We start from the raw sequence: 27275 nt of genomic DNA on the forward strand, positions 1-27275 counted from the left end.
TAGTAGCTAAAGTGTAGTGCATACTATTAAATAAGTTTGGATCAAAGGTTTGATTGATGAAATAAAATGTAAATCTACTTTGTTTTGTACTTTGAGATGGTTTCGTTCATAGTTTCTGAGCTGTTCTGGGGGGTTGGGGGTGTATTCTCGATACGCAATATGTAAAAGAATGAAAGTTTTGAGTTGAGACGCGAAACTGATACCTTTGTAATCAATTCCATATAGGCTTTCTAAATCTGCAATCCAGGGAAAAAAGAAATCGGTTTAAAAAAATGAAAAAAAAATGCTCCCGCAGGGATTGTTTATTCATCAAGAGTTACAATGGACTAAGTCTCATGATCTTTAAGCTTGTGATAAGCAAATACAACTAATGCTTAGATTGTTTTATCCTTCCTAAAAAAAACGAATCCAAGCAATATTCGCGGCATTGCTTGAGATAAACCTGTGAAAAAATAAGTGTCAAACGGTTTTTTTGAAAATGTACTTTTCAGTACATCTTCACATTAAACTGCGGGATTTTGTTGGATTAATTCAGGGTTTATGTTTAGATTTTCATTACTTCCAATAATTAGATTGTTTTCTTTATGTTTATGGTTTGACATATTCCAATATATTAAGGCTGATCCTCTGATAGCATTATGTGATAATGATCTTGCACATTTCTTTGTTTGCTTTGAATCATTGTTTAATAGGGCTTTAATATTATTAAATATTTTCTTAGGTATAGCACCGAGAGCACTAATAATAATTGGATAAAACTTAATATTTAATTGAGTTTTATCTATGAGATCATCACATAAAGTTTGGTATTTTTGAGTTTTGGTATTCATACAATAATATAAAGAAGATATTGTTTCATCATTTAACTTTTTTAAGTCACCATAAGGAACACTTACTTCGATCATAGTTAATTGATTTCTAATATTATCCGGAAATTTAATCGTAGTGGATCTGTGAAATAATAGATGTTGATTAGTAATTTTATCAAATGAATTAATGACTTCTTCAACGATATATATAGGGTCCAAAAAGTCCTGACCCCACCCCCTTTTCTCGACATCTACTTGATCCATAAAAATGAACTTTATATAAATAAAAACTACAATGAATGAACTCGATGTGTGTTTTGTTATTATTTAAAAATTTTGTACACTTGTTGAATTATAAGTGATTGAATTTTTTCTCCCGACTCAAAAACGTCACTTTTTCCATCACAAAATTTAATGGAAAAGTCGGAGCTCAAAATTGTTGTTAAATATTATTTTCTACAAGGAATGGGATATCGGTCAATTTACAAAAAAATAAATACTGCTCTTCCTGAAACTGATATATCACTTTCAAGCGTTAAACGATGGTGTAAAAAATTTTCTTCAGGTGACCTAAGTTGCAATGATTTACCAAAAAGCGGAAGGCCTAAAATTAATGTACCGGATCAAATTCGAGAAATGCTTGAAGAACAACCATTCTTATCAGCAAAATATATTGCATCAGAACTAGGTCATTCTCCTACTGCTATTAAATCAGTTTTAATTGACGACCTTGGTTTAAAAAAGTATCGAAGAAGGTTGATCCCCCATATGCTATCGGAAGACGATAAGGAAAAAAGGGTTGAGTATTCCAAAGAAATTTTAAAAGAATAAATCAAAGCTAGAAAAAACTTATTAAATACAATTATGACTGATGACAAGTCGTGGTTCTTTTATGAATATGAACATAAAGAAATGTATGCAGAATCACGTGATATGGTGCCACCGATAGTCTTTGAGAAAATTCAATCCAAAAAAACAATGTTCACAATTTTCTTCAATGGGACGAAAATGCTTTGCATTGATGCATTACCTTCTAATTACAAATTTAATCAGCAATATTTTATTGATTATATAATACCACAATTTCACGAAAATGTTGATCATGACAAGAAACAACCATTTTCAAAAAATATGAAGATTCATATGGATAACTCCCCTATACATAATGGATCACTTGTTGCTCGAAAATTAAAAGAAGAAAAAATTAATAGAATTCCTCACCCCCCTTATTCACCAGATCTAAGTCCATGTGATTTTTGGTTTTTTGGAATGGCAAAGGAAAACCTAAAGGGTGTGGAGATAAATTCAGAAAAAGATTTAGAAAATGAAAGTATACGCATATTCGACGGTGTCACTTTTGAAAAGCTTCAAATGGTGTTTGAAGCATGGATAAAAAGACTTGAATGGGTGATTAAGAATCATGGAGAGTACTACCATAAATAAAAGTTAATTAAAAAAATATATATTTTTTATTCATCGAGATAAGGGGGTGGGGTCAGAACTTTTTGAATGCCCTATAATTGTGTCAAATCTTGTAAGAAGATTTCCTTGGTAGGCAACCGTTTAAACGATGTTTTAGATTATCATTACCATTATTACATATTGTACATTTGGGCGTTTCCTTACCATGAGCTAGAATTTCACCAGTAGGTAAATTATTGCATCTAGCATTTATTGCAAATTTTATAATGTTATAATTAGCCTTTGTCATTAAAGGGTTTAAGAAGAATGAACTACACGGGGATTTAATTAAAGTGTTAAATGTATGTCCTTTAAGTGGCATCGAAATTAAGTTTTTGGTGTTATATTATTGAACATTTTGTTTAATAATGACTCTAATAAAGATTTAGAATTTGCAATATTATTATAATTTTCTTCTAATATCAAATCTCTTAACATGAATGTATTTTCATCTTCTTCTTCTTTAATTTCAATTTTTAGTTTTTTAATTGCCTTAATAGCTGTAATACAAAGTGATTGAGTTCCTTGTTTCATATTATTCGAATTCCAGTTTAAAAATACATCATAATCCTCATCATCTTCTTTAATCTTCCTTAATTCTTATTCACATTTTATTGTTTCTTTATAGAAGTTTATAATGTTTTGATTAGACCAATAATTTAGCTCAAAGAAAGTTTTAATATTCAAAGCTCTTGCGCTTTCTGTTAAATTTTGAATACCTAAACCATCATTTTTCCAATTAGTATGAAATATTGGAATTGGTGTAGCTATAGTTTGAAGTTGTTGATTTAAAGTATCCCTAATTTCCTCGTAAATAAGGTCCAAAACTTTTGATCCTACAATTATCACAAGTTAATTCGTTGTCTAAGTCTGGAATGATAAATCTTTTAATAGCATCAATTTTTTGATTTAGTCTTAATTGGGACATGCCAATTAATTTTATTTTGTTTTTAATGTCTTTGATTAAAGTATCTGAATGAAGCATTTTTGTTACATGAGATCTGGCTATTGGTGCACCTAAATATTCTTTTAACGTTTATAATTTGATTTTAGAGATTTTTTGATCATTTAGTTTAAAACTAGAGTTAGAAGATACTCTTCTATTATTATCTAATAAATATGAATATAAACCACATTTTTTAACATTAATTTTAAGTTTTGCATAATTACAAAAATTGTCTACAATTTCTAGAATATTCTTCATACCATTCTCCTATTTACTAATCAGAAGAATATCATCTGCGTAAGCTTGAATATCTATTCAATTAACTCCTTCATTTTTATGTTCAGAATTGACCATTCTCAATAGAGAGTCTATTGCTATATTAAATAATAGAGGGAAAATTGGACATCCTTGTTTAACACCTTTTCTAAGGATGATTTTCTTTGATTTAAATTCCATTGTTTGGATAATATTCGAGGAATCGGTATAACAATTTTTAAGAATTTTAATAAAAGTTTTATCGAAACCTAAATGTTTCAAATTATTGAATATTAATTTATGTGGGATTCGCCAAAAGCATTTAATAGATCAATAGATGTTATATAAATATCTTCCTTTGTTTTGCTAACGTAATTGATAAGTTCTTGAACTGTAGCTGTATGTTGTAAGCACTTATTGATGAAACCTATTTGATAGATAGAGATGATATTTAATTTCGAATTAAGTTGTTGTAGGGCAAAAGCAAATTGCATCATGATAATCTAATATCTGTTTGTAGTGATTAACATTAATCTCCATTTACTAACAATTTTAGGATCATCATGCTTGTAAATTAGAACTACTTTGGAAGTTTTCCAATGAGTTGGAAAACAATTAGTATTTCTAATAGCTCGATGATAGTTTTCCATTGTTGCTATTGCGTAATGAATACTATTTATTAAATTTTGATCGAAAGTTTGATTAATGTAAAAATTAAATTCGAGATTATTGTTTATGACTGGATTTTGGACACTATTTTGTGCAGGAACTACCGAATTCTCTGTTTCTGGGTTTCTTAAGTAATTTAGATCAAAGTTGTTTCGCATTAATAAATCACTAAAATTGTCTTCAAAGATTCGGGGTGAAATACCTGAATTCGATATGCTAATGTCATAAAATGCAAACATGAGACCCATTCTTCTGAATAACATCTTAATGTTTGGAGATGCTAATATATATTTATTACGTAACTCTACTGAGTACTATCCTACAACCGTGGGGAATTTGAATATTACCTCAATTCGTTTTTTGAAAAAATATTATAATTAAATTTCATTTTGAATAATTTACAATTTTCGTAATGTTCTTTCGAATGTAAATAATATTCGGCAAAAATGGGGTGGAATGAATGTTGTAATATTTCATTTTCTGTGTTTTGATTCTTTTTGTTTTATTTCAATTCTCACTTATATGTGCTAATTCTCATTTATATGTGTTTTTTTTTCATTATTTTATGTACCAACATTTGCTCAAATCATTCAAATATAATTTGGCAAATATATTATTTGAACGACTTTCATTTGATATAGATAATATATATTGAACATGAGGTTTAGTTAAAGATGAATTCAAAATTATTCTCATATCAGAAATGGAACTCATATGATTAATTAGATACAAAAAGTTCACAAATCAATGTTTACATTATTATTTCAATGAGCAATTGATTTAATTATTTCCATCCAACCTCCACATAACATCGTATATTTTTTTTCTTTTATTTTAATTGCTCTGATCGTCGTAAATATTAAATTTTATGAAATTTCGAACTAATAAGACATAATTAATATGTAGAACATGACAATTCATAAAAATTTATATGCAAAGCAATTGATATTATTGATCAATATATAAAATATTAATTAAGTCAAAAATGAATTTTTGTGTAACATTGATATAAAATTTGTGTTGTAATACAGAGACGATTAAATATTTTACAATATCCTAATTCTTGATCGTAATTTAGTTTAATATATAATAATTGTTTCTTATTTATTTTAATTAATGCAATGTATGATGTATGCAATATCGATAACTTGCTATTTAATAATATCTGTTTCAGCATCTTTGCCAAATTTTATTTTTGTTCGTAAAACATGGCCAAAATCGTAAATTATTCAAAATGAAATTGAATTATAATATTATTTCAGAAAACAAATTGAGAGCCAATTTTTGAATGCAAATTACATTTTATTCGAATTCTCTATTATGATTGAATGAAGTCTCCACTTTTTGAATACTACTCATTCAATTTTCCCACGATTGTAGGACAGTACTTTCGACTGGAACAAAGTGTCTTTCATTATTAAGATTAAAGGTGAATTTGTAGGGTTTCGTAAGTAAGAAGTTGGAGAATTCTTATAGTTGGATGACTGCATTTTTAACAAATTCCTGCAGATACGCACTTTTTCCTAACGATGAAATGTAATAGTCGATAAAAAGTGAAGTTAATAAATTTGAGAGATCTTGCAGATGGTGGTCGACTAAATTCTCAAAATGAAACTCAAAATTGACTAGGTCCGTTCGGACGTTGGGTTGTCGAACTGACGAAAAGTCAGGAATAAGGGTCTAAAAGAAGTCCAGGGAGACCGGTTTTGTTATTGGTTTCATTAATATGTTATCCCATAGTTCAAACGGAAAGATCAACAGTGAAATGGGAAGGACATGTTCACTGAGATCATATTTGGTGATGCTCAGATTTTCTTCAATATTTTGTAAAAAATTAATATCTATCTTGTTTTGTGTTGTAAGGTGGTGTCGTGCGTAGTTTCTGAGCTGTTCTGGATGGGTGTCTTCCGGTCGATATGCAATTTGTAAAATGAAAGTTTTGAATTGAAATACAAGATTAGTACCATTGTGATCTACTCCAGGTAAACTTTCTAAATCTGCAACCTGGGGTTAAAATAAGCTCGATTTAAAAAATGGAAAAAACATGGTCCCGCAGGGACTTGAACCCTAGACCTTTGCGTTATCAGCACAACGCTCTACCGACTGAGCTACGAGACCTTCATGATTTCTTTAAAAATCTAATAGAATAATTCATATTAAGAAATTACCTGATTTCTTAAATAATTAAACACATAATTTTCTTAATTGATATTCTCAAAAAATGGCTGGAGTGGATAAAATAAACGGTTTAATCGATATTCATAATATCCTGATAAATATTTATCGATATTATCCTGATAAAAAAAGTGACAATACTCATTCAAAATTAATATATCGTTATGAACGATAGTATTTAAAATTTCATCATAAAAATAAAAATATCTCGTGAAAATGGATATATATTTATGCTAAATCAAAATGATAGTAATTACAATTTAAGGGGTTATATTTTCTATCTTATTCAAATGGTATATTTATAAAATTGATTTTCAAAAATTTAGGAGCATTAATGAGAATGCTATCAAGATAAAGTAGTCTAATTGTGATTACACATTTAGTGCATTTGCGATTAATAATCAATTTCAAACATCGCGAAACTCCACATTTTTTCAAAAAGTGGTATCGGTCGGTAGTAATAGCACTTGTTACTTTCTAAAACATCTACTTTTTGATTATTTCATTGGAATAATTATCGCTTTGCTCAAAACGTACTTTGACATAATGCTAATATTGCAAATTTTATATAATGAAATCAAATGCGATTATCAGCCCCCATATAAAACGATTTAAATTTATATAAATTTAGTCAAATAAAATTGCATTTAATTTAATTTTCCAATTTATATATTCTTAATGCATTTTGAGTTCTACTTATAGTGTTTTAATGCTTGTTTATTTCGGTATTAAAAGTTTAAACTAAGTTTCGAAAAAAATATATCAATTATCATTCTCAATAAATTTTAGTATTATGCATAATTATATTCTAGATATTATTGTATCTGATAAAATTTTAAATTTACATTTCAACTCACTAAAAAACAGATTTAAATTGGCACATAAATCAATTTTTTCCAGTTAATTATAAACATTTATTGTTTATACGGCTGATTATTTTGTGGCCTTTTTTGTGCATATCTTTTCTTATACTCAGCCGCCTTTAAGTAGTCTGATGCAGTATCAGAAACCCAAGGCTCCAAAAAGAAGAACGACGAATTTGCGATTTCGTCTGTTGGTGTTTGGCGCGCTTCTTCGAGCACCATTTCCTCTACGAACGGAAGCGGCTCCTTTACGAACTCATCGAGTGCAATTAACTGTCGCTTCGAACTTATTGACGCTTCAAGAAATTCGCGGATTGGCGCAGGAGGAACTTTTGATGGGATAAATTGCGAGTCAATTGTCGAAAGAACAGGAGCTTGAATAGAGAACGAACGGGAGCTTTGGATATTATCGAGAGTGAAGTGAAAGTCATCAATAGGATGAAAATTTTGCGAAATTATGTCACTTAATGATGTTATGTGAAATGTGTCAAGACCAGAAAGTGACTTTAATATGTTATCACATTTAACTTCTCCGTTGGAAAATAGATTTTTAGAGTCAATATGCGAAAGTACTTTTTGTGATATCACAGATGAGATACTGTATGGTGAACCAACAATCTTTTGGAGAGGAGATGATAGTTTGAGTAAAGGACACTTCCAGCAGCATTTAACATTAACTGTTTGATTTTCAGCGGATTCAAAAGTTGCTCGAATTGAATCAGTTGCTTGATCAGTTCCATTATATTGGAATAAATGCGTGCCAACATCAACAGTAACTTCTGAAAAAACATCGCTTATATTAATTGGTGATGTATTGAATTGAAATTCTATTTGATTAATATCTTTTGAGTATGTTTGCAGAGATGTATTCAATTCTATTTTTTGCATTTTAATGTAGATAGGTAATGAAGCCAATTGATCATTATCCATTAATGGCTGTAACTTTATATAATGTGATAATTGGTCATCTAATGTAAGAAGTCTACGAATAACACTTTCATATTTCTTTATTTCTTCGATAAACTCTGGATCATCTTGAGGCCATTCTGTCTTGAAAAGTTCGTGAAAAAGAGAAGAAACCGAAGGCGGTCTAATCATCAAAAGTGCTGAAGACGTTAAAAAGCAAAAAGTGCCGAATACCATAACTTTTTCAAAAACAATTGTTATCGTTGAATTAAAATTCTGAATGTATCGTTCTATCGTGCTTTCCTTCTGCAGAACATTTCATGGATGATGTTATTGATAAAAATCCCAAATACACTCAGTGCACATTATTTGATCAAAAAGGCATATATTTACGCATATTTACAAATGTATACTTTGATTTTTAATTGGCATAAGAACTATGAAAATAAATTTTAATCGATGAATCTTAAATTATATGTGGAACTCAAAGATGCCTTTGTCGAAAATTAAATAAGATTTAACTTTGATATTTTGACTTAATGCATTATTTTTTTAATGCATGGTCATCGATGGTAGCTTCTTTTTGATGTATTTTTTATCAATGAAAAGAAACTTTTAGAGCAGAACCTCCAAAATGTTTGTGTTGAAGCCGTTTAAAAAAAGTCTATGCCAAATAACATTTCACAAATGTTCAAGCTAAAAAGAGTTCATATCGAAACTGTTTGATAAAAAAAGATGAAATTGTTGAAATTACATAATTGTTTAGAAAATTTTGTTTAAAACAAAATAGCCATATTTAAATATTGTCAACATAATCATTTTCCTTGAAATCTATTGCGAAAGGATCCTCATCTATACCAGACAAGTTCATCACATTTCTCATTGAGATATTATTCTCAATTGTTTCTTCTTCATTTACACTTTCAACAATACTTTGTTTCTTAATTTTCTTCTTAGAACGGACAAGTATTATTACGATTATTGTAATAATTAAAATTACTACGATACAAACGCAAACGGCTATAATAATAGTTTGATTATCTGATTTATTTTGATTATTATTTATGTAATCTTTTTTGATAATTGTATAAAACCCTGTGTAATACGAAAAATAAGATGAGTATTCGATAACTGAATATACATAATAAATAAATCCAGTTTCGAAATATGAATATGATGATCCGAATAAAGAAAGAATAAAAGTGTTTTTAAATTCAGTTTTATGAATAATTGTTTGTGTAATTGATTCTGTAAATACTATTGTATGAATATATGTTTCACCAAATTTTCTTGAAGGTGAAAACGTATTTGAATTTGTGAGTATATTTGTAAATGTTTCTAAAATTTGTTTTGATGATGTAAATGTATTTGATCTGGTGAATGTGTTGGACTCAGTAAATGAATTTGATTTTGTAAAAGTTTTTGATTTCGTAAAAGAATTAGATTTTGTGAATATATTAGATTTAGTAAATGCTTTTGATTTAGTAAATGTATTTGATTTAGTAAAAATTTTAGATTTAGTAAATGTATTTGATTGTGTAAATGAATTTGAAAATGTTTGCGATTGCGTAAATGTATCAGTAAAAGTATGTGTCGGCCATGGATATTGATTACATTCAGAAACGGAAGAACCCGGAGATACATTAAGTGTACCAAATGTTGTATCTTGATATAAATCTGATGTCATAACATATGCTGCTGGCACACCATCAAAAGCGCTTGAATGTATTGATGGTGATTCATAACCGGTAAAATAAATACATTTTAAGCATCTGCAATCTTCAAAAGCATTCATTCCAATTGATTTGACATTTTTTCCTATAATAATTGTATCTAAATTAGAACATGAAGAAAATAGAGAACCTCCAATTGAATTTAAACTTTCACCAATAATAACTTTCTCTAAATTAATGCATAAGGAGAATGCAGCATTCCCAATAATATTAACAGAATCTGGAATTATAATATTTGTTAATGATGAACATTCACGAAATGTACTCGTTCCTATTGATTCCAAATTTTCGTTAAAAATAATATTAGTTAAATTAGAGCATGAATTGAATCCATAATTGCCAATTGTCTTAAGTTTATTTGGGATTGTGATATTAATTAATGAAAAACAATCATAAAATGCATTATTTTCGATTGAATTTACATCATCTCCTATGACAACATTTTTCAAATTATAACAACTTTGAAACGCACTCTTTTTAATTGATGTTACTGAATTTGGGATTGTGATATTTATTAGTGATGAACATGAACGAAATGCTTCAATTGGAATTGAAGTTATCAAATTTGGAATTTTTATATTTACTAATGATGAACAAGATTGAAATATATAATTTCCAAAAGAATTTACATTTGGACCAAATATAACAGTTTCCAATTTAGAACATTGACTAAATACATATGAATCAAATGAAGTAACTGAATCTGGAAAAGTTATATTTACTAATGATGAACATCCAACAAATGCTCGTATTTTAATTGAAGTTACTTTTTCTCCAATTATAACTGTTGTTAAATTAGAACATGAATCAAATAATTGACTTTCGATTGAAGTTATTAAATATGGTATTGTAATATTTTTTAATGATGTACACATTCTAAATACTGCACTTCCAATTGTTTTAACCGAATTGGGAATTTCAATATTTATCAATGATGCGCAAAAATTAAAAGTATATTTTCCAAAATATGTTAGATTTTTGCTTAATATTACAGTTTCTAGTTTAGAACATGAATGAAATACATAATCATCAATTGATGTTACTGTATTCGGTATTGTAATTGTAACAAAAGAACATTGTTGAAATGCACGAGATCCAATTGAAATTATATTTCCACTTAAGATAACTTCTGTTAAATTATAACATGAATTGAATAAATCATCGGATATAGAAGTGACTAAATTCGGAATTGTGATATTTTGTAATGATAAACAATCAGAAAATGCTTCACTTCCAATTGAAGTAACTGACTCAGGAATTTTAATATTTATCAATGATGAACAATATTGAAATGCATTATTAGATATTGTTGTTACATTTCCTTTGATAAGAATTGTTTCCAATTTATTGCAAGAATAAAATGTATATGAACCAATTGAAGTTATATTTACTCCAATAATAGCAAATTTTAAATTAGTGCATTGATAAAATAGTTGATACCCAATTGAAGTCACTGAATCAGGAATTGTAAAATTTAATAATGATGAGCATTGATAAAATGCTTGAATACCAATTGATATTAAATTAATACTAATAATAACTATTTTAAGATTGGAACATGAAGAAAATGTTTGATCCTCAATTTTTTTAACTGTATTTGGTATTGTAATATTTATCAAAGATGTACATGAATTAAATGCACTTTTCCCGATTGAATCCAAATTTTTGCCATCGATAATGACTTCTATATTTGAACATCCTTGGAATGCAAAATTTCCAATCGAAGTAACCAAATCTGGAATTGTAATATTCCTTAATGATGAACATCCATAAAATGTATAATCATTAATTGAAGTTACATTTTTACCAATAATGGCTATTTCCATTTGAGAGCATTGATAAAATGCGCGTTCACCTATTGAAGTAACTAAATCTGGAATTTCAATATTTGCCAATTTAGAACATTGAGAAAACGTAAAAGCTTCAATTAAAGTTAAACTTTTACTGATAATAAATGTTTCTAAATTTGAACATAGATTAAATGCACTTTTACCAATTGAAGAAACTAAATCTGGAATTATGATACTTATAAAAGAACAACGATAAAATGAATAATCACCAATTGAAGTTACATTTTTACCAATAGTAACTACTTCTAAATTTAAACATTGATAAAATGCATAATTTCCAATAGAAGTAACTAAATCTGGAATTGTAATATTTATCAATTCAGAACATTGATAAAATGCAGAATCACCAATTGAAGAAACTAAATCTGGAATTGAAATATTTATTAATTTGGAACATTGATAAAATGCAGAATCACCAATTGAAGTTACACTTTTACCTATGATAGCTACTTCTAAGTTAGAACATCCTTGGAATGCATAATTTCCAATTGAAGTAACTAAATCTGGTATTGTAATATTTATTAATTTGGAACATTCATAAAACATATTAATGTCAATTAAAGTTACACTTTTACCTATGATAGCTACTTCCAAATTAGAACATTGATAAAATGCATAATATCCAATTGAGGTAACTAAGTCTGGTATTGTAATATTTGTTAATGATGAACATTGATAAAATATTGAATAACCAATTTTTTCTACATTAGGCCCAATAATTGCTATTTTGAGATTAGAACATTGATAAAATACATAAGAACCAATTGAAGTTACACTTTTACCTATGATAGCTACTTCTAAATTAGAACATGAATGGAATGCATAATTTCCAATTGAAGTAACTAAATCTGGTATTGTAATATTTGTTAATGATGTTGATAAAATGTATAAGATCCAATTTTTGGTACATTTTCTCCAATAATTGCTATTTTGAGATTAGAACATTGATAAAACATGTAATCACCAATTGAATTAACCAAATCTGGAATTGTAATATTTACTAATTTAGAACATTGATAAAATATATAAGATCCAATTGAAGTCACATTTTTACCAATAATAGTTATTTCTAGGTTAGAACATTGATAAAATACATAAGAACCAATGAATTTAACTAAGTCTGGAATTGTAATATTCACTAATTTAGAACATTGGTAAAATGCGTAATCCCCAATTGAAGTTACTAAGTCTGGAATTGTAATATTCACTAATTTAGAACATTGGTAAAATGCGTAATTTCCAATTGAAGTAACTAAATCTGGTATTATAATATTTGTCAATGATGTACAATGATAAAATGCACCATCTCCAATTTTTATAACTGTATTCGGTATTTCAAATGATACATCTTTAATTGTTTCTGGATAAAAAATAATTGCTTTATAATCTTTATCGTAAAGAACTTTATTATTTTCAGTAGAAAAATAATTATTTTCTTCAGATACTTCAATATATTGAAGTTTAGAGCATCCAATAAATACCAATGTTCCGATTGATGTGACTGAGTTTGGAATTGTAATATTTGTTAATGATGAACAATTATAAAAAGCACAATCTTCAATTGTTGTAACTGTTTTTGGTATTTCAAATATTGCATTAGATTTCCCTTCTGGATGAGAAATAAGTTTTGTACAATCTTTATTATAAAGAATTCCTTCATTGCTACAATAATTATTGTTTTCAGTAGACACAGTAATAGTTTTGAGTTTCGAGCAACCAATAAATACAGCTTTCCCAATTGAATTTACTGATTTTGGAATATTAAAACTTGTTAGTGATGTACATCCATAAAATGCACAATTTTCAATAGTTGTTATAGTATCTCCTAAGGTAACTGTATTCAATAAAGGGCATGAACTAAATGCATATTCTCCAATTTTAGTAACAGAATCACTAATTTCAACAGTAAGTAATGAATTCCATGAAGAAAATGAGCTGCTAGCTAAAACTTCAACTCCTCCATTAATAATGAGGTACTTAGCATTCTTGTATAAGTCCCTTGTTTTATAATAAGTGGATGAAGAAATTTCAAGTGTTTTTGTAATTATATTGTATAATTCAAATGAATGAGCAAAAAAAATAATAAATAAAAAGAGTGGAATCTTGTGTTTCATTTTGTTTATTTTAAGATGAAGATGGATGAATTTGACTGAAAATAATTTTGTTTCAGAAAAAATTAAAGAAAAAACAATAAAAAAAGAGATTATTACTATGACAATTATAAGTGGAAACGAGGGGACATATGAAAACAAATGAACACTATGACCTAGCAATATTGAATATTTGCTTTGAATTACATCATCTGAGAATATTTTTCTGTCAATAGAAAATCGTATATTAATTCTGAATAAATATTGCTCAATTGCATGAATATTAAATTGAATGTCGTTTGGAAATAAATAAGGTGGATGAGGGTTAGATAAAGACTTATTTGATTGTGAATTGATATGAGATATGAAATTTTGTTCGAAAACATCTTTTTTTACGTGTGCCTGAATAAGGCTAGTGTATTTCATATTATGTACATTCACAATAAGCAAAATGAATAAAGAGTGCATGCCAATGCAACTTGTTTCTGGAAGATATGACACTATTTGAATTTCAGCGCAAAGGGTTAAAACAATTCAAAAAGTTATTCAAGTTGTAAACTTTGAAAATTTAATTAAATTAATTAATTTTTGAGTCAATTTGCCAAAATTCGATCAACACAAAATTCAAAGCAATCAAATTTTCAGTGAACTGTACCGCTTTTGTATACAAAACGACACAATTGAGGGAGCTTTGGCAAAACAACAGCTGTTTTCAGAGAGAAAAACGGTTGATTATTAAAACAATGGAAAGGCCTAAACCACTAGAAAAATTCTGTAAATAATTTAGGATTCACTATTCACATATTCCTGCGAGAGAACAGTCGTATACTTGTGGATGTTTCTCATGAGAATCAATTTTGTAAATCTTCAAAAATCAAATGAAAATACAAACAAAAAAGTCAGATAAAAAACTCTTCCTTTCGAGGGACAAATTGATTTTTTACGTGAATCATTTATGACGTCAGTGGTTTCAGCATTAATTGAATAAACTTTGTTTCAGTCTTTTACAATTTCATTTTTATATCTGGATAGTCTGCTGGCATTTAGGCTTGGAGTAACCATTTTTTCAATGAATCTTTTGATACTTTTGACTTCAATTTAATTTGAAATATCGAAAATTAAATAGGGTTTTCACATACCTTCTGAATAAAATTTCATGCGCTAACCTTCAAAGTAAAATGATTTGGCATTATATTTAAGTGTTTTACATAATAATCATGCTATCTTTTATAAAAGATAAAAATGAACGCATTATCGAAAAGTGACGTTGGTACTTTGAACTTTTAGAGTACTTTACATGTAAAAAGCTTTTTTGTAAAACTACCATGAAAACAACAATAAATCAAGAAGAAAAAATAGAAGATAGAATTATTAGAGAAGCTACAGAAGATGCTATAAATTCAGCATTTAAATTTGTTCGAAATAAACTCACAAGTACTTCAGATTTAGAATCCTTAGAACTTATCAAGCAATCAGCCTATGTAAAACACCAAGATAAAATTTCCTTTCTTAAAGCCCGTGTTCAAGCTTATGTAGGTAATATTAAATTAGGCATTGAAGATTTAGAAGCATCAACATCACAATTAGGCAGGTTACTTTGTGACATTAACGATATGGAGACACAAAGCAATGAAATTTCTACGTTTGAACTCAGCGAGCAATTTTCCACATTTCATGATCTTGGAATCATCTGGGATAATCTTAATCAAATCAACACACTTAACAAACAGTTTGAAGAAGCCGATCGTTACATCGATGCTATCAAGCGTTTTTTTGAATCCAATCCCAAAGGTTTTTCAATTCAATGTTTTCAAACCATTCAATCACTTCTTCATTTTGAATCCGAGATCACGCAACAACTTCTTGACAAAGAAGATAAGATCAAAAAGTCCACCAACAACTCCATATACTCGGATAGCCCCAACAAAGACAAATCAGACAGAGCCCTCAATTTCTTAACGTACAAATTCCAGCCGATACACGAAGCAAAAGCTCAATTGATCGAGAATGTTCATGAGCTATTTACACATGCTTTTACCGGCGATAATAAAATTGACACAGATTCTTTAGTACGTGCTGTTTGGATTCTAATTGCGAATGGAGAAAAAAATCGTTTAATTGAATGTATTCATTCAGCGATTTGCAGTCAATTTAAGCCAATGATGGTTGATCCCAAAGAAGAAAACCTAAATCTTTACCTTAAACAACTTAATGATATCATTGATAGTTTACCACAACAAATCGAGACTATGATGCCAGCATTACCACCCGAGATCAACTTGTTTGAGCTTGTTGGTAACTATGTTAATGATCAAATTGTTGATGTTTTAGATACATTTATCAATGTTTTCAAACCTTCATCATTCCTCACCATATCGCTTATCAAAGCCATGAAAGACATCCAGTGTACTCTCAGAGCCCTTTTAGGCATTAATACAGGCGAGCGCTTTACGCAACTTATTATGAATTTGCAAGCCGGCTTTGAACAAACGGTCATCGACGATTACACCGGATTTTTAAGTCGTATCATTGACATGGACATTAACTCAGTTTCTGAGAAACGGAATGGAATCTATTACACGCCAGCTCCATTAGACTTAATTCGCAGATTAGAAGACGCGTATGACTTTGTTAAGACGTCAGAGTTAAATATATTACCATCGATACGTGTTCGGCTTGTACAGATCTTAATTAATAAGTTATATGATTTAGGCGGCGGATTAGAGTATGTTAATGACCGAAAGTATTTAATTGCTGTGTGTAATAACTCTTATGATGGGAAAAACACTATAATGCAAATATCGAAAGATAATCCCGAAATAATCGAACCGAATGAAACAAAGCAATTAATGCAAGCGTGGGTATTCATCATGAAGAAAGGGTTAACTAATTTATTCGATTGTTTATATAAAAATATAATCGGAGAAGACCCAAAGTTTAAAGATGACTTCGAAAACAAAATCGATGAAATTAGAGATTATTTAAGTGATGCTCAAAACCATTTATTAGAGCCTTTATTTGTGAAATTCTTTAGTAACTTTTGTAAAAATATTGTGCCGCATTACATATGCTCATATTTCATTAAGCCTGAAGAAGCTAAAGAAACAGCGCTGTTTCAGGATAAAATTAAACAAGAATGCGGTTTATTCATTGAATTGTTTAACGACTTCGATATGGATAACGTTAAGACTATTGTAAACAAAAGTGTCAAGACGATAGAGGCATTCAGTGATTTTATGACTGCACCTTTTCATGAAAGTATTCATATCACTTACATGGTAATAGCAAAGGACTTCACAGATTTTACTCCTGAAATTGCTGGCATTTTGTTGAAAACAAGACCAGACGCTTCAAAACAATCAATGAGCGTGGACGAATGTATTAAAAGTTTCACTGCGATGTACGCAAATGTAGAACAAAAGGCTGACGATCATATATTTACAGACGCGAAAAAGCCTGAAAAGAAATTCTTTAAATAAAAATTTTCGTAATTTTGTTATTAAATATTTTTTTAAAAAAACTTTTTTCATAAAATGATATTTTCTGTTTATGTAAATGTAGAGGAAAAAAGTTTTTAAAGGCATTTTTTGATCCATTAAAGACATTTAATAAAAAAAAATTATAGATACCTTTAAAATAGCACATGCTATAAATATTATGTGTTTAAATTTGATTTTCACATTTTAAAAAGGTTGTCTTTTTCCATATATTTATGTTTACATATGATAAAATATGCAAAAATATATTATTTTATTCCAAAGTTTTCATATTTATATTCATCATATTCATCAAAAAATCATCAAAGAAACTACACCATGAAATAACCTCATTAAAAGTGAAAATATTTTACTAAAATAATGTTCGAACAATTGTTTTTAATATTTGATATATTATCAAACTTATTTATTCTTTCTCTAGTTTTGTTTTTTTATTTCAAATTTTCTTTATTGAGTTTCAATTCCATTTTTCTGGAGAAGTAACTGCACAATTTCATTGTGATTATTACCTCTTGCCCAATTAAGTGCTGATGAAAATATATATATATAAATTCCAAATATTTTCTTGAAAAGCTAAATTGTTTATAAGAATGTTCAATAAAATATAAAAACATCAGTAGCATTCAAATCAATTCCATTTTGATTTATAAGTAATTCAACATTTTCTTTATTACTATTTTGAGAAGCCCATATTAGAGCAGTTTTAATATTTTGAATAAAATTCCAATAAATTTATTTAAATTTTAAATTCTTCAAATAAAATTTATTAAAAGTATATAAAAATCCTTAAAATTAATATCAGTCTTTTCATATTCAAGAAGTAAACTAACTGTTTCTTTATTACCATAAAGTGATCCCCAAATAAGCGCTGTAAAAAATATTTTAAATAATTACCAAATATTATTTCATAACATCAAAAATCATAAAAATACTTTGAAAAAAACTAACATAAATCAGAAGAATTCACATCAATATCTTTATTTTCAAGTAGTAATTTTACTATTTGATAACATCCTTTTTCTGATGCAATCATTAATGCTGTTTTGTTAACAATAAATTAATACCAAATTATATTTTTAAACATCTAATGTTTGAAATAAATATTAAATAAGATAAAATGTCATCTTTTGCATTAATTTCAATTTCTTTTTTATTAATAAGTAAATTAACAATTTCTATGCTACATATCTCAGATGCTATCATTAATGCTGTAATATGTTTTTTAAATAAATACCAAATAATATTTTAAAGTTCTAAATAAAGTAAATAAAATTTAAATAAAATAAACTTGCATCTTTTGCATTTATATCTATATTTTTTTGATTAAGAAGAATTTTAACAATTTCTTTTTCTTTGTTTTGTATTGTATTCATAAGTACTGTTTTAAATAATTTATAAAATTTCCGAATATTACTTTAAAATATCAAATTATTAAAAACAATTTTATATAAAACAAAAAAATAGTTTTAGAATTAATATCAATTCCATCTTGTTCAAGAAGTAATTTAACTAAATCTACATTACCATTTATAGATGCCACTGTTAAAACTGTTTTAAATTTATTGAAGAAATTTCATATTTTATTATGAAACATTAAAATATTAAAATAATTCATGAATAAAACAAACAAATTTTATCTTTTTCATTAATTTTTATTCCTTTTTGTTCAAGTAATAATTTAACAACATGAATATCATTATTTTGATATGCCAATATAAGTGGTGTTTCAAATTAAATGAAAAAATTCCAAAAATGTTTAAGAAAAATAAAATTTTAATAATACATATCAAAAAAATCATATAAATATCAGGCGCATTAATATCAATTCCTTTTTGATCAAGAAAATATTTAATTAGTTCAATATTTCCTGATTTTATTGATGCAGATAAAATATATTTAGGAATTTGATTTCTTTCCAGAAAATATTTTACAAGAAAAATGTTTCCACTTTTAGCTGCTTCATAAATAATTAAATCATTTATAATCATTCCATTTTCTTCTAAGTAATAAAGAATTTCGAAATTATTGTTTTTAATGCATTTTATACCTAAATCAATTAAACTTTTTAATTTTCCAATTTTATTTTCAAAAAGATAATGAAAGACTTTATTCTGATGAAACTTAATTGCAATTTCATATGATCTTTCAAATGATGAATGATATTGTTCACAATAGTGAATTATTTCAAGATTTCCACCAGCAATAGAATATGGACCAGAGTTTTTTAAGTTTGAGCCATTTAAAAAAAAATATTTAAAACATTTAATGGAACCAAAAAATGCTGCATAGTCAATAAGTGAAACATTATCCTGATTAATAAAAGAACATTTTTCATATAAAGAAGGTTTAATTAATTGATTAAAATCAAATTCATTTTGTGCTGTAATTTCTTGAAGTGAATCTAAATCATCATTACGAATAATTTTTGTAATTTCATTTGGATTTACTCCTTCATAAAGATATTTTTTATGAAGTTTCCAATTATCTGCTGATAATTCTTTAATGTTTTTATTAAAATCATCAAAAAATGGATCAATGAATTTAAACCTTTTATAATTTTTTATGCAATGTGCAAAAAGCAAAGTATTTTGGTATTGTAATAACATATCATCAATTAAATTTTGTTTAGCTAGCCAACCTAAGATAAAATATATTTCATTAGACCTTGCAATAAAAATTGTATGTAGAAATTGATCAATGATATTTGGAATGTTATTATTTTTTTCTTTTTCTTTTATTTCTAATGCTTTTAAAAAATTATAATATATATCAAATTTTTTTTGTTTAGAAACATATAACGAAAAAATAAGTCGACATATGATTTCATTAAATGAGAATGATAAATCAGGATCAAAAAAATTCAAAATTAATTCAATTGTATTTTGAATGTTTTTTTCATTTACATTCCAAATATAATCATGAAGGTTTATTAGAAATTCGATGTTTTGTTTCTCCTCTTTTAAGCAGCTGCTGTCTCCCATTAACACTATTTGATAACTTTACACTCAAAGCGTCATAGCACTTTTTCAAGTTAACTATTTTATTGGTTTAAAACCGTTACACAAAGAATTTTGTTCGTTCTTAATTGAATATGTATCGTAAAGTCAAATTGACTATTTTGAATGGTTAACATCAAATTTTCGAACCGAAATGTTAAGCATTCTTCTTTCGTTTGCTTGCTGCCTTTCAGGCAAGGTCAACATCGGCGCCTTAAATGTACGTAGTCAACCAACTAAGGTATCTAAGAAGATTGGTTTAGTTTATAAGAATCAAGAACTTGAAATTTTGGAAACAATAGGTCAATGGTACAAGATTAAATTTGAAGATGGCGAAGGCTATGTAGCTCGTATGTATGTCACTGTAGGAAAGCCAAGACCAACATCAAACGGAACTGGCGATTCAATCGTTGCTAAAGCAAGATCCAAGCTCGGCTGCAAATACGTCTATGGTGCAACAGGTCCAAACACCTTTGATTGCTCTGGTTTAACACAATGGTGCCATAAGCAAGTCGGAATCTCAATCCCAAGAACAGCCAGCCAACAATCTCAACAAGGAACAAAGGTTTCACAAGCAAACCTTAAGCCTGGTGATGTTTGCTGCTTCTATAGCCCAGTTTCACATGTCGGTATTTATATCGGTAATGGAAACTGCATTCACGCTCCAAAGCCAGGTGATGTTGTAAAGACAACTGGAATCAAGTACATGAACTTCCAATTCGGCCGTCGTTACTGGTAAAGTAAAGAGATATCTCTGAATTAATTTTTATTTCTTCAATAAAATTAAGTTTGTTATTGAAAAATACCACAGAACGGACAAACTTGTTGATTTTTAGTAAAATTTTCTTATATAAGATTTGAAATTTAATTTTTTTAAAAAATACCCAAATAAACCTGGAAATAATTGTTAAGCAGAAGTAGGAAATCCTTATTACCATTTTTTAGTTCAATTTTTTAGCGAAATTAATTTTCAAATGTAATAGAAAGAGCATGAATTTTTAAAGTCAACGCGGGAAGTATTGACAATAAATTATTACAAAAAGATAAAAATCGATATTCAATCAATATCAAAATTTTAAGTCGTTTTAAAATTGCAATTCTAGTTACATTGAAACTTGGCATAATGAATGTTAAGTTATGGTAGCTATTTAAAGGCATTTTGAAAATTCAAAATTTGATAATTCGAATTGTGGTTTTATTGTTACCATTTAGAAATAATTATAGTTCGTTTAAACACCGTATTCAAGATCAGTCCTACTGTATTCTTTTGGAGGCTCTTGAACGATTTGTTGTTGCTGCGAATATGATGGAACATCTGTGAAAATTCCATAACCAAGGCAGCTTTCCTTTTGTTCGTATGATGGAGCATCAACTGGGTTTAGCCTACGTTGTTCACTTGTGCTTACTTCGGACATAAGAAAGAAGTGAAGAGACTACTAGAAAAATTTCAGTTAGAAATGTGGTTTTATTAAAAATTGGTTTTTCTTATTTTTATGTTGATATTCATTTAATTATTTCTAAATAATAATAATTTATTATTTATTAATCATAAATATACAATTTAAAACCAAAAATTTAAATTTTTAATGAAATATTAATGCATAAGTAAAAGGATGTTAAACCAAAGATCCGTTTGATATATTGAAATATTTGAATACCGATTCAACTGATGTTCAACTTCTGGCCATGCAGGCCGTTAACGCATTCAATTCCGACCAGTCATCTCCAACCTTCCATAACTGTTGTTTAATGTGAATCTTAACTCATGAAGGCCTTTATAACAGAATTTCTATAAAAAACATTGTACGTGGAAGTGAACCAAAAATCTTAAAGATATCTCCATATGTTTAAATAAAAAAAAATTAAATTCTCACTAGAAGATATATTATAATTTTTAAACTACTGCTCAACCAAACAATAAATGACATTTATTTACTTATATTAGTCTTAAACAATGTTTTATATTTAATTGATACTAAAATTATTTTTTTCTTGATCCAAATCATTTTCATCCAAACTGTAAATTCTTCTTTAACAAACACTTTAAACAAAAGAAAACAATAAACATATTAAATTTGTTTATAATTTGTTAACTATCAAATACATTATCTTCAAGCATGATTCCGTTAATCTCCTTCAGGTCCTCTTTGTTACGGCGGCACATAAATGCGACAACTATACCGCTGACAATGAGCACGACCAAAATTAGTGCAACAGAAATATAAACAGCGACCGATCCAACACTTGATTTCTCAGATGTCTGTTGTGTTGTAACATCAACAGTTGTTTCTTCCTCAGATGTCTCTTCTTCTTGTGTTTGTTGAGATGAAACTTCTGATGAAATTTCGGTTATAATTTCAGAGGAAACTTCGGTTATAATTTCAGAAGATATTTCGGTTATAATTTCAGAGGAAACTTCGGTTATAATTTCAGAAGATATTTCGGTTGTAATTTCTGATGAAACTTCGGTTGTAATTTCAGAAGATATTTCGGTTGTAATTTCTGATGAAACTTCGGTTGTAATTTCAGAGGAAATTTCGGTTTTGATTTCTGATGTTGTTTCTTCAGATGAAACAACTGTTGTAGCCTCAGATGAAACTATAGTTGTGGCTTCAGACGAAATTTCAGACGTTGTTTCGATCTCAGGTATATACGCCTCGAATCCTAAGCATGTGAAATTTTGTGTTTCATGACAAGTTCGTCGGAATACAATTTGCGAATCATTTACAAATGGCAACTCTCCGACGTCTAATAGCGACTCAAATGATTCACATTTAAGTGACTTCACACAGAACACATTTGATGAGATTGAACTATTAAACTGTTCTAATTCACCGCTATGTATTAATTTAATTAAAGATGGATGATTACTTTCATCAATAATCGTCTCAGTTAAATTAATTAAAGGCACATTGTCTGTTCGATAACTTATATCGATATTTGAATCTGGTAAAAATGAGACTTTACCAAGTTCATTTGATGCAATATTGCTAAGCATGCTCATAGACATATTGCAATTAACTTCAATTTCATTTGTAAATTGAAGTTGAATATTTTCTGATTGAAATTCATTGAGCGTCACTTTTCCACCGTTAAGTGTCACTTTTGAAAGTAAATTGCACTTTTTGATCGTTGCGGAATTTGTTCCATATGTAAACATTGTGTTATCATTGGTTAATTGAAGAGTGCTTCCATTGGGCATGTCATATAAAAGAAGTTCTGCTTCAACGTTTTCTTTGAACTCAATGTCAAATGTATGGTCTGGAATTCCACCTAATTCAATTGATTCAAGTGGTTCAGTGGTTATTTGTAAAGAACTAAGATATGATATTGGTGAATGAATTGATTTGTCAACATTAATTTTGCCAGTGCCAGGTGAAAGAATTGATTTATCATTTAAATAAAGTTCATGTAAATTTAAAACGTTATAGCTAATGATGTTTTCTTTTTCAGAACGAATTGATAAACTAGAGAGACCATACTCAGTAGATTCTGTTGAAATTTTGATCGAGCCATTTCCATATGATTGGAGAGCAATTGGCATATTACCAGTAATACCAGTGGCAGTAAAATCTGATGGTGTTAAAACAACGAAAATGAGGTCATCAAATGAAATTTGATTCCAATATTCATCTGAAAACGAAATAGTTGTAGGCTTGCTAAGATTGCATACAATTGGTGTGAACTCTTTAGGATCATCTTCAAAATAAATATCAAAACTTTGTGAGCTTTGCTCAATTTGCCTAAGTAAAATTCCGCTTTTAATTATTCCAGAAAAAGTAATTGGACCACTTCCTTCAATTCCTAGTTCAATTTTATTTTGCCCAAAAGTAATATTTTTTAAATTCGAAGGGATATTAAAATACGCTTCTGGATTTATTTCATCAATAAGACTATTTGCATTTTTTATGTTGCTTGAAGTGTCCTTTGAGTTTTCAAGGCTATTTTGGCGAGGTAAAAAAGCAGAGAAGCAAAAAAGATCAAAAAGCATTTGACATATGCCAGAATTTCTATACTTTATATAAATAAACAAGAAATACCTATCGTATCTTTACAACGAATGACTTTTTGTGATTAATATAATCGTAGTAATACAAATTCAGAATTTTACACTGTGCAGTCATCGTAAAATTGAATAGTTTATATGTGATGGTAGACTTCAATTATGAAAGCAATTGTATACGAAGAAAAAGGAAAAATTGCATTACAAAACAGGGAAATTCCTAAAATCCAAGACGAAAAGGATGCAATAATAAAAGTAACCCTTACTACAATTTGTTCAAGTGATATTCATATTAAACATGGTGCTGTTCCACGTGCTGTACCTGGAATAATACTTGGACACGAATTTGTGGGTGAAGTTGTTGAAGTTGGTAAAGGTGTAAAAAAGCTTAAGCCAGGTGATCGTGTATCAGTTAATTGTGAAACTTTTTGCGGCGAATGCTTTTTCTGCAAGAATGGTTATGTTAACAACTGTACCAACCCAAATGGTGGTTGGTGTCTTGGGTGTCGGATTGATGGTGGTCAATCAGAATATGCACGTATTCCGTTTGCTGACAATTGTCTTACAATTATTCCACCACAAGTAACTGATGAGCAAGCTCTTTTTGTTGGTGATATTCTATCAACCGGATATTGGGCTGCACGTATTGGCGAACTCAAACCAGCTTCTACCGTAGTTGTAATTGGTGCTGGTCCAACAGGCCTTTGCACTATGCTTTGCGCTCGACTTTACAGCCCATGTACCATAATTGCAATTGATATTGATGAACATCGATTATCACTTTCAAAGGCTCGTGGCCTTTCCGACATCACCCTTGTACCTGGTAAAGATGATATTGTTACCCGAGTGCTTGCAGCAACTAATGGCCGTGGTGCTGATACTGTTTTTGAAGTTGCAGGTGGAGATGATACATTTGAACTCTCATGGAAAGTTGCACGTCCGAACGCAATTGTTGTCGTTGTCGCTATGTATGAAAATAATCAAACGATTCCACTACCACAAATGTATGGAAAGAATCTTACATTTAAGACTGGTGGTGTTGACGGAAGTTTTTGTGATGAAATAATGGAACTCATATCATGCGGTAAAATAGACGCAAGTTTCTTGATCACGCATAGATGTACACTTGAAAATGCTTTGGAAGCATATGATTTGTTTGAAAATAAGAGAGAAAACGTTCTTAAGTATGCAATAAAACCATAATTTATATTTTGATTTAATAGTAGTGACTTTATTTTACGTAAAAATAAAATTTAAATCGGTTCATATTCCCCAGTGTACGTTAAGACATTTTTTTCAAATTTTCAGAGCTATATACACTTTTTGAAACAGAAAGGATATGTTAACATTAAAAAAGTTCAACTTATTCAATATTATGAAAAGTTTATTTTGCACAAAAAGTCCCACAATAGCACCGGAGTTGCAAGCAGTGTATTAATGCTGGCTCTTTTCTTATATTATGCAAGCTCCAAGCTGAAACCAATTGTGCTAATTCCTGGTGCTTTTAGAAGCCGCCTTAATGTTACCACAAATGTTCAACCAAAATGGTATTGTTCTAAGTCAATCAACGATGAACTTTTTTGGATCCGTCTTAAAAACTTCATCCCTCCATTTCTTGATTGTTTTCTCGACTTTCTTACTGTTAGTTACAATGAAACCACACATGAGCTTCAAAATAAACCAGATGTTAACATTTATCCAGATGATTTTGGAGGAGTTAATGGAATTAGAGGCACAGGTCCTACTATTTTTGGAAAAACTGTTCCACCATATTACAATGAAATAATCAAATCTTTAGAAAAATTAGGATATCAAACAAGGAAAACATTATTTGGTGCACCATATGATTGGAGGTTTGGTGCTGCACAACCAGACGCATATTTCAACTCTCTTCGATCACTTATCGAAAACATTTCGAAACAAAACGACAACGAAAAAGTTATAATCATTGCACATTCGCTTGGAACACAAGTTACGCATCGACTTCTCACTGAAAAAACCACAGCAGAGTGGCGCTCTAAGTATATTGACTCCGCCACGCTCATAGCTCCATCATTTTCAGGTGCGAGTATGACATTTACTGGATATTGGAGACTCAACTCTAAATATATTTCTGTTTTCAAGCTTAACAAGATAAGGGCTCTTGCTAATTCTCTTGGAACCATTCATATTCATATTCCTCATACTTTAGGATATTCTAATACAACACTATTTGTCGATAGAAATGGTATAAACCATATGGGAAGCGAGCTGATTGAAATCTTACATGAGAGAGAATATCTTTCTAACTATGATATGTTGATTGGAGAACAAAACTTCAAATTCTTAAGGAGATGGCCAATGAGTCCAGACGTTGACATAAATATACTATATAACAGTGGAATACAGACCGCCCTTGGACTTAACTTGTCGGAATGGAAAGAGTTCGGCAAGGAGATAAAGGTTCCAGGAGATGGACTTGTCGGCTCGGCGGTTACAGATTGGATATGTAAAAATTGGGGCGCCCCTGGTAAACGTCTCCAATGTAAAGATGTGAAATCATCCAGCATGAAATTCCAACATAAAAATTTGTTGTTTACAAAAGATTCGGTGAATATTATAATGAATTGGGTAAGAGAACAAAACGGACTAAAAATGAATCAAACTAAAAGTAATAATGAATATCAATCTAAAAATAAAAGGAAGGAAGATTTATAAATAAACTCTAAACATAGATAAGGTTAATTGTTTTTATGTATTAATGATCAAAATAATTTTTAGTGCTGCCTTGGAATTGTTTGGTATTTGATAAATTTTTGCTTATAAAGAAAATCATATATTTTTTTTTATGTAATCATGATTATTTAGGATGCTTAAATTTTATTTTCATTATTTTATATTTCGATATAATATTTGAAAATGATTTTAAATATTTAATACAGCACTTATTTGAGCATCTGTAAATGCTCATACAAAAATATCTCAAATACTTCTTGAATATGAAGGAATCAATATTAATAATAATAAAGATATTTATTTTGAT

General features: G+C 28.7%; 6 protein-coding genes across 6 annotated transcripts; 4 read left to right on the forward strand and 2 right to left on the reverse strand.

The window, feature by feature from the left end:
* Positions 1-7229: 7229 nt before the first annotated feature.
* Positions 7230-8276, reverse strand: GO595_004684 (uncharacterized protein; the record flags this gene model as incomplete). Its single annotated transcript, XM_067917842.1, has 1 exon — positions 7230-8276. One exon carries the CDS (start codon positions 8274-8276, stop codon positions 7230-7232), a length of 1047 nt encoding a protein of 348 aa, XP_067775266.1.
* A 6806-nt stretch (positions 8277-15082) lies between these two features.
* On the forward strand, positions 15083-17236 carry GO595_004685 (uncharacterized protein; the record flags this gene model as incomplete). Its single annotated transcript, XM_067917843.1, has 1 exon — positions 15083-17236. The coding sequence occupies one exon, from the start codon at positions 15083-15085 to the stop codon at positions 17234-17236; it is 2154 nt and encodes a 717-aa protein (XP_067775267.1).
* Positions 17237-20404: 3168 nt separating this feature from the next.
* On the forward strand, positions 20405-20989 carry GO595_004686 (SH3-domain-containing protein; the record flags this gene model as incomplete). The annotated part of the gene is made up of 1 exon (XM_067917845.1): positions 20405-20989. The coding sequence occupies one exon, from the start codon at positions 20405-20407 to the stop codon at positions 20987-20989; it is 585 nt and encodes a 194-aa protein (XP_067775268.1).
* A 490-nt stretch (positions 20990-21479) lies between these two features.
* GO595_004687 (putative carbonic anhydrase-like protein 2) lies at positions 21480-24241 on the reverse strand (the record flags this gene model as incomplete). The annotated part of the gene is made up of 2 exons (XM_067917846.1): positions 21480-21655; positions 22345-24241. 2 exons carry the CDS (start codon positions 24239-24241, stop codon positions 21480-21482), a joined length of 2073 nt encoding a protein of 690 aa, XP_067775269.1.
* A 174-nt stretch (positions 24242-24415) lies between these two features.
* GO595_004688 (alcohol dehydrogenase catalytic domain-containing protein) lies at positions 24416-25456 on the forward strand (the record flags this gene model as incomplete). The annotated part of the gene is made up of 1 exon (XM_067917847.1): positions 24416-25456. One exon carries the CDS (start codon positions 24416-24418, stop codon positions 25454-25456), a length of 1041 nt encoding a protein of 346 aa, XP_067775270.1.
* Positions 25457-25690: 234 nt separating this feature from the next.
* Positions 25691-26950, forward strand: GO595_004689 (Lecithin:cholesterol acyltransferase family protein; the record flags this gene model as incomplete). Its single annotated transcript, XM_067917848.1, has 1 exon — positions 25691-26950. One exon carries the CDS (start codon positions 25691-25693, stop codon positions 26948-26950), a length of 1260 nt encoding a protein of 419 aa, XP_067775271.1.
* Positions 26951-27275: the final 325 nt, after the last annotated feature.

Source organism: Histomonas meleagridis (genome assembly GCF_020186115.1).
Source record: "Histomonas meleagridis strain 2922-C6/04-10x chromosome Unknown contig_27, whole genome shotgun sequence".
Lineage (NCBI taxonomy): Eukaryota > Parabasalia > Tritrichomonadida > Dientamoebidae > Histomonas > Histomonas meleagridis.